At 28.5% G+C, this 9104-nt stretch overlaps 1 protein-coding gene across 1 annotated transcript; it reads left to right on the forward strand.

Moving 5' to 3' along the window:
• Positions 1 to 7138: 7138 nt before the first annotated feature.
• Positions 7139 to 7816, forward strand: LOC139848858 (uncharacterized). The gene has a single exon (XM_071838546.1). The coding sequence runs from the start codon at positions 7139 to 7141 to the stop codon at positions 7814 to 7816; it is 678 nt and encodes a 225-aa protein (XP_071694647.1).
• Positions 7817 to 9104: the final 1288 nt, after the last annotated feature.

Consider the following 9104-nt stretch of genomic DNA (forward strand, 5'->3'; position numbering starts at 1 on the left):
AACGCTCAAGGTTTAAATGAGCTCGATATTATTCATAACACACATTTTATATATCCAATTTACTGAAATGACTTGTATAACATCATCATTTTGAATGATCTCCGCATTAAAAATAAAATGCACTTCGTAGAAGAACTTGTAGAAATTATGGTTTGTATGATTTTAATTCTTGAAACAGAACAATATTCTATCCGTTGGAATTCACGCAAGGCCCCGAGCATACCTGGGAACGTGAAAACCAAATAAAACATAAATATCCTCGTCTATGTACGAACAACACCGATTAATGGCAACAACTAAATTTCGGGACGAAATTTCTTTTAACGGGTAGGTACTATAACAACCCTCATATTTCCAAGCCTGAATTGACTAATTTGACTATAGGGTTGTTATCCATACGTAATATATAATTAAATTTGACATTGATCAAATATTTATTTTTAGTCGACACTTTTTGTTAACTAAAGTTTACACTAATTATATAAAATAACTTTAGTTAATATTAATATTAATGCGTATTATATTTAAAACTATATGAAACATAATTATTAATTAAATGATAAGTTATTTTAATCATTATATATATATTTTTAGCTTATAAAAAAAAGAGATTTTTTTTTATAAATTAAATAATGAGCCCATGAATTTTGACTAAATATTTTCAAAAACAAAAACTTATTAAAAACATTTTTAACATGTTTTTATTTTTTGTCAAAATTGACACCTTTATTTTATTTATATTTTTTCTTTTCACCAGTCATTTTTTTCCTATAAATACTCACTTCCATTTCATAAAAACTTGTATCAAATCTTTGAAAAAACTCTCTCACAAACTTGGGAAAGTACTTGAGGTATTTTCTATATTTTTTATCGAATTGCTTTTATTTTTTTGTATATTCTTTAAAAATTCGAATTTAATATATATAAATTATTTTTACATGTTATAATTAGTATTATAAGTATTATGATGCATAAAAATAATTTTGATAATTTATGGAATATTATTTATAATTAAATACGAATTATGTAGTATTTAAACATAAAAATAATATAAAATTTGTAATAAAATATTAAACAGTAATAAAAATAATTATAAATTTTTTTTGAGATTATTATACTTTTATAAACAAGTTAAAATTATAAAAATTAAATAAATGGGATGATTAATATTTAAAAATAATTTACTTTTTCATTATTCTAAACCGAGAGAAATAATAAAAAAAATACAAAATAAATACAAACATGTATTAAATATTTTTATAAAATTTTTATATGATTAGTAGCATCACTAGATACTTTAAAAAAATATAAAAATTAATTTTAAATTATTTTTCCTATTTATTTAATTATAGGCCGGTTACAATGATTAAATAATTAGAAAACATTAAATAAATAATATTTTGATATAAAATTTGATTTAATAATTTTTATAACATTTTTACATAATATAGAACCTGTAAAAAATATAAAATTATTTATTTAGGTCGATTTAATATTTATTACCTAATTAAATTTGATTAATATAAACCGAGTATATATATAAAGAAAAGTGGGAAATAAATACAAAAACTTGATAAAATTATTTTTATAAAATATCCTAATGAATTGTATAATTAACTAAGTTTATAAAAATTATAAATATAATATTTAATGAATTAATATTCGAATTAACATATATTAGTATGATTTTCGATTAACATAAGTATATTACATATACTAAATTAATATTATTATTATAACTTACGGTTAATAACTAAGTATACTATATAATAAAGTATAATGCTTATAATGTAAGTTAATAACAATACATTATTAATAAACACTTATTTTATAACTATACTAATTTAATAATAATAACTTATAGTATATAATATAAGATAATCAAATTGTTAATACATTAATAAATATAATATAACATATATAATAACATATAAACCTAATGTGAAGGTTAATCAAAGATAATGTACAATTCATGTGAACTTCATCGCTACTCACGGTCGTAAGTGAATGATGTCTAGGTTGCCATTTATGGGTAAGCTTGTGGATTTCGAATGCCATGGCTTAGATTCTGGTCAAGAGTCCTGGGCCCCCAGTTACATCTGGTCATTCCTGACTTATTTGATAGCAACGAAGTTTGAGTAAAGTTATACAACGTTTTGCTAAAGATTAACCCGAACTTTCTAAAATTGGAAAATTACTATAAGTGAAAACTTTCCATAAATAGTAACCTTCCGAAAATGGAAATTCTTTAGTGAACCATTACTATCAATATAGTACTATATACTATTGTCTGTTAGGCAATGTCTGATCATACGTTCTATCTCTAGGTTGAGATCTCGGTCACGTCCTTCCGTTCAATTCTTTCGTGGAATACTCTTTTGTGCTACTAAGGTGAACTTCATAGCCCCACTTTTTACTGTTTCATAACTGTTTTATAACTTTTGGGGTGAGACACATGCTTGCTTTATAACTGTTTTACGCTTAGACACGAGTACTAAATTGTTAACTATGCTGTCATGCTTTGATTCATGCTAAATCCCTACCGTAATATCGTTAATTGCTACGTTTAAATGCAAACTTAATTATTGTGAATAGGCCTATTGAGAGTAACATCTCTAACCATTCGACCGTTGGTCTTTGGTTACATAATAATGATTCTACGACACTGACAGTACAAGGTGTCATAGGGTAAACTTGTTTAGTAGCGATATTACAAAATGCAGCAACACTTTTAGATTGATATTTCTATATCAATCAACTTTAAACTAAATCTTGTGGTCTAAAACTTTGGATATTATTTATAAACCTGTGAATTTCACTCAACCTTTTTGATTGACACTTTAAGCATGTTTTGTCTCAGGTGATGATTGAACTAGCTGTTTGCAACTTTGTGATGATAGATTTGATGCTTGCATGGAGTCCACATCGCATATTATATTTTAGTTCATAAACATTTATTTTACGTTTTAATAATAATGTAAACATGTATTACTGCTTCCGCTGTTTTATTAACAAAGGTTTTATTTAAAAAGTCTCATATAGAGTCGTTCTCGTTTATACAACTGTGTTATGATATGATTGATCACAATTACCCCTGGTCCATTTTGAGGGGTGTGACAATACATGCGTGCACTCATGTATACATGTATTTCTACATATACGCATAAGCATAATCTTCCATATATATCTATATTCTTCATATATACACAATATCATATCCATATTAGGGTTTTACAAAAATAGTTTCAAGTTATAATACACCATCATAAAATCATAATACTTTCATTCATCTCCAAATTACCATTCATTATTTTGATTCAAGTATTATCTTTAAAGTTCATGTCGTTCACCAACTTTTAATCCATCTAGTTTATTCATGTTCTTAGCTATCATAGTTAATATTCATACTTATCATCTTTATATTATCCATATTATTATTCATAACCTTGTTAATTCCTTTAAGTTCATATTATAGTTAATCACCATATTAATAGATTATTAAGTTTAGTTATATTCATACACATGTATACATACACACGCATGCATGAACATGCATACATACATCCACGCACACACATATATACACACACACACATACATATACATATACACACACACACATACATATACATATACATATACATATATATATATATATATATATATATATATATATATATATATATATATACATATACATATACATATATATATATATATATATATATATATATATATATGTGTTCAAGCCTTTTAATTTCTTTCATTCCAATCATAATCATATCAAGGTATATTAACCATAAAATTAGAGTTTGCATATATAAAGTATGTATATATTCTAGAGTTATATAGGGTACCTTTAGGAGTAAACGATGAAGAAAACGAGTGTTTTTGAGGGTGTTTGGAAACCGGACAGCAGCAACAACAAGTAGAAGAAAAAAGTAGCAAAGATCGAGTGGTTTGGGTGGTGTTGGAGCTCGCGGACAGCAGCAGTAAACCAGGAGGCTGCAGGGGCTGTTTTGAGGGCAGTTTTGGGCGGGTTTGGTGGTCGAAAAACAGCAGCAAGGGCTGCAAAAAGTGGCGGATGTGGGGCTGAAAATGGCAGCAGCAGGGTGGCGGTGATGGTGGTACTTGGTGGCCTTCGGCCGATCGGAAAAAGGGAGAGGGGGAAAGGGTTTCGGCCACAAGAGGGAGAGGGAGAGGGAGAAGAGAAGGGATTATGTGTGTGTTTTTGTGAGGTGATTTGTGAATGGGAATGGGTAGATTAGGGGGGTATTTATAGGATAGCTAGGAAAATTCTAGAGATTAAGTGTTAGAGTTAAATTACAATTAGTTTAAGTTTAGGATTAGGCTTTATCTTTTTTGATTTAGATTAGGATTACTTTGAGTTGGTTTAGGATTAGTCTTAGTTTGGATTAGGATAAAAGTTTTATACTTATCATTTAATTATCTATAATTAACTTTATTTTATTTATTATTATTATTATTATTATTATTATTATTATTATTATTATTTTTCGGAAATATATATATATTATATATATTTTAAATTTTTACTCATTTAATTAATGTGCAATTCAGTCCCTACACATTGTATTCGCGTTAGTCCTTCGTTAAATTTTTATTGATGACGGTGATCCATGATCGTAGGTTTAGGTAACCTCGTTACCCATTTCGTTACTTCCAATAGTTTTGGGTTTTCTAACCGGGTTCGTTTGTTTTGAACAACCTAAGTTTCAAGTTCGTTCGTATTAAAATGATCGAAAAAATTGGGGTGTTATATTATAAACTTGGCGCAAAGGGTCACTTCAAATCCTTACTTTCTACTTCATGGATTTGCTGGTTATACCTTTCTAGAAAGTCAGCCCTCTGCTGTATTTGTTATACGGAGTATCTGAATTGCATATTCAATTAATTAATTTCATATTAATATTAAATTAATATTAATTAACATTAATATTAATATTACCATTACCAACATAACTAATAGACAAAATTTGTCTTATTTAATATGAATAGTACTATTCGATTTTTCACTTTTCACAAACCTAACCCCCTAACTTCCAATTAAATACAAATCGAACCTCCCACTTTATACTAATAGACCAAATTTTGTCTTATTTGCTATGAATAGTACTATTCAATTTTTCACTTTTCACAAACCTAACCCCCTAACTTCCATTAAAATACAAATCGAACCTCCCACTTTATACTAATAGATAAAATTTGTCTTATTTGTTATGAATAGTACTATTCGATTTTTCACTTGTCACAAACCTAACCCCCTGACTTCTATTAAAATACAAATCGAACCTCCCACTTTATACATATATTCTAAATTATTATTTATCCCATCACTAACACCAAAAATACTGAATAATAATACCCACAACGCTTTACCGACTTGTACACTGTGCTCAAACAGTAGGACTCACATAAGCCACTACTGCGCTACATTTCTTTCTTTTCTTTTTTTTTTCGCAACGATAAAAAAAACAACCTTCTTAATAGGAACAACCCTTCAATGCTACCAAAAGATGCCGAAAAACATTTTTTTTTACAAAATAGATCAACTAACTTTAACGCTAAAAGAAGCAACTTTCACAAAAAGAACAACCCTTCAATATTTAATTTTTTAAACCAAACCCCCTAACTTTTATTATACAAATCGAACCCTCCACCTTATACATATATTTTAAATTATTATTTATCTCATCACTAACACTAAAAATACTGAATAATAACACTCACCACGCTTTACCGACTTGCATAATCCTATAGTTTGTACCTTGTGAAGATTATGGGGTGTTAGTTGATACCTTAGCATCTTAATCTGCGCTCAAATAGTAGGACCCACATAGGCCACTACTGTGCTAATTTTTTTTTTATCTCCAACGATAAAAGAAACCCTTCAATGCTACCAAAAGATGTCGAAAAATATTCTTTTTTTACAAAATAGGTCAACTAACTTTAACGCTAAAAGAAGCAACTTTCACAAAAGGAACAACCCTTCAATGTTAGATTTAAAAAAAAATGTACAAAATATATCAAGACTTTTTTTTTAACTCGCATTTAAAACGGAGCCCCCGACAAGAAGCCAGGGCTCCACAACTAGTATAATTACTAATAATGAAATATTAATTTAAGATTTTACTGGTATATATTACCACGCATATAACCAACGGGTAATATTCATGAATACCATAATTTATAATTTGTAATTTATACGTTTACTTTTTTATAATTATTGTAATTAGTAAATAAAAATGTTACTCTCTTGATCCTGAAATAATTGTCCATCTTACTATTTTGACCACTTAACTTTCAATTAAATCTTATTTATAACTGAAAATGTAACATTTAATACATAAACAAATGTACCAGTTACTTATTATTACAATTTTTTTTTTTTTTACTTAAAACAACTCATTCAATTAATGATATAATAGATAACTCACAAAAATATTTTGAATTTAATAAAAAGTTAACTCAGATAACATAATTCTGGAATTAAAGGAATAATATTGAAGAGAATTTTAAATTTTTTGGAATTCTTATCTTAATTTTTTAAAGTAAAATAGACACCGAACTGAAAGTAATTAGTATAGTAAAGATTAAATCATCGCATTTGTTATTAATATTGATTATAAAATGATTGATGATCTGTACACATTAAATTTTATCCGTATACAACTAAACATGCATTAAAGTGTTGTAGTATACAACATTATAAATCATATCTGATTGTGTACGAATAAGATTTAATTGTGTATGAATCACCCTCCTTTAATTAATAAGTGTAATACGGAGTAATTAATAGTTAATAGATAATAATAACTAAGGATTAGATCATTGCATTCGTTACTAATATTAATACAATTAATTATTAGACTGATTAAACTAATAATTGATATAGTTATTGAAAAAATTACGTAAAGAATTACATCTGTTGTAATGATCCGATTAATCAGAAATAAAAAATTGAAAACCATCACGCGCTCAGTGCCAAGAAAAACCATCACATATTCACATTCAACATCTTTCTATAAATACTTCTCTTGTTCATCTCGTCTCATCAACTTCAAACTAATTTCTCAATCATAACAAAAAAACTAAAATATACTAAAAAAAATAAAAAATGGAATCACAGGGTAAAATCGAGGATTCAGTGTTATCTCCCAGCTTCAGTTACTACTCTTCAGATACTTCAACAACTTCCACATCCATCGCCAGAGTAATCCATGAAGACGAAGAAGATTTTGAGTTTTCAATTGGTAACAAACAACTTTCACTAAAAGATATTAGTTCAAAATCCTGGACAATATTTCCAGTTTTCAACCGTGATCTAATCATAAACGATGAAATTGACCATTCCGTTTCAATAAATAGTCCGTTACGAAAACTGTTCATCAATGAAGAACAATTAGGATCCGAATCGCCTTCGTATTCGTCATCAGAAGCTGATGAATTAGAAAACATACCTTCTGGAACATTCTGCGTCTGGAGTCCTAAATGTAAAAAGAGTAATTCAACCGGATCATCAACCGGATCCAAAAAATGGAGTATCCGATATTTGCTAAAGCGAAGCAATAGCGATGGAAAGGAACCGACGGCGATTTTGAAACGGAAACCAACCCGAAATTTCGGTGATGATGTTTTGACATCGAAGGCGCAAACTCCGGTACACGAACTGTTTTATGTGAAAAGAAGATCGGAAAATGAAATCGGAAAGAGGAAAACGTATTTGCCGTACAGAAAGGATCTGGTTGGATTGTTTGGAAATGTTAACGGAATCGGAAAAATTATTCCGTTCTGAAATTTTTCCGTTAACGGAATATCGATATTTCATAAAATTCTGTTTTATTCTGTAACTTCAGTTAACTGTAAATTGTAAATACTCCGTGTAGTTTAATGAGATGAGATTTTAATTACTTGCTATAAACTAATAAACATTTTGATTCTGATTGTGTTTAAATCTTAATTTTTAAGAACAACAAACGTAAACTGGCGTTAGTAGTAGAAGATTGCTCAAAAGTCAAAGAAATACGTAAACGGGCCACTTTCACATTGATATGAACACAAATTCAAATAGCAAAGAATTAATCGACATTTGCCCTAGCGGAGTCCGAATAGAATTTAAGATTTTGTATTTATTTTATTATTTATTTATTTCTATCTATTTGTTTACTCATATAATTCTATTGATAAATAATCGTAATTTTCGATATATTTTATCGATTACTTCTGTAATAACACAACTACGTCAGGAAAATGGGGTCCAACAACCTCTCGATGTAACACTTACCAATTAATATGCCGTGCCAACACAATAGTCACTATAATCGTAGTTATTAAATTAGAGTAAGCCATCGAGGCGTAACTTGCTTGCAAAGTCAATAGATTTGGCGCAAAGGCTCACGTCAATATTTAAATACATAATTACACCCCTCGTCCCTGTTGTATACCTCAAAAATCACTCCTCGTCCTTTTTCTATTTTTTTTGCATTCCTCGTCCCTATTGTTTTATCTTACTACATTCCCCGTCCTTCCGTCAAACTGCTGTTAGTTTCAAACGTTAAGTTTTGATATGTGCCACACATGTGAGGGTATTTTTGTCCTTTTACATTTCTCTCATCTTTTTAACTTCTTCATTTTCATCTTATTTTAAATATTCATCTAAGATAAAAAAAAAAATTAATAATAAAGAAAATTCCTAATAAAAAATCATCTCACAGAACCAATGTCGGTTACCATTCCAGATCCGATGTCGATGTCGGTTACAATTCCAGATCCGATGTCGATTTCGGTTACCATTCCGGAATCAATCGATTGGAGTTTGTGGATACCATTTCAGATCTTGTATGCACATAACAATTTAAAGAATGTTTCGGATTGCGATTTAAAGAACAATTTATGGGTTTGTGATCTTGTTGTTGAGGTTCTTGCCACAAATGGTGACACCCATTTTGGCGCAAGGATTTTGTTTGCAAATGTTTGTATCATGCCATAATTTGTTCATTCATCTTAATATGATAATTGTACCATCAATTAAATGAAGAAATTGGTGAAATGATTTTGGGTATAAAGGGATAAAAAATGTGAAA

Source organism: Rutidosis leptorrhynchoides, chromosome 5 (genome assembly GCF_046630445.1).
Source record: "Rutidosis leptorrhynchoides isolate AG116_Rl617_1_P2 chromosome 5, CSIRO_AGI_Rlap_v1, whole genome shotgun sequence".
NCBI classification, from domain to species: domain Eukaryota; kingdom Viridiplantae; phylum Streptophyta; class Magnoliopsida; order Asterales; family Asteraceae; genus Rutidosis; species Rutidosis leptorrhynchoides.

Excerpts from the sequence above, each read along its gene's own strand:
- LOC139848858 (XM_071838546.1), top strand. The coding sequence starts at position 7,139 with ATGGAATCACAGGGTAAAATCGAGGATTCAGTGTTATCTCCCAGCTTC.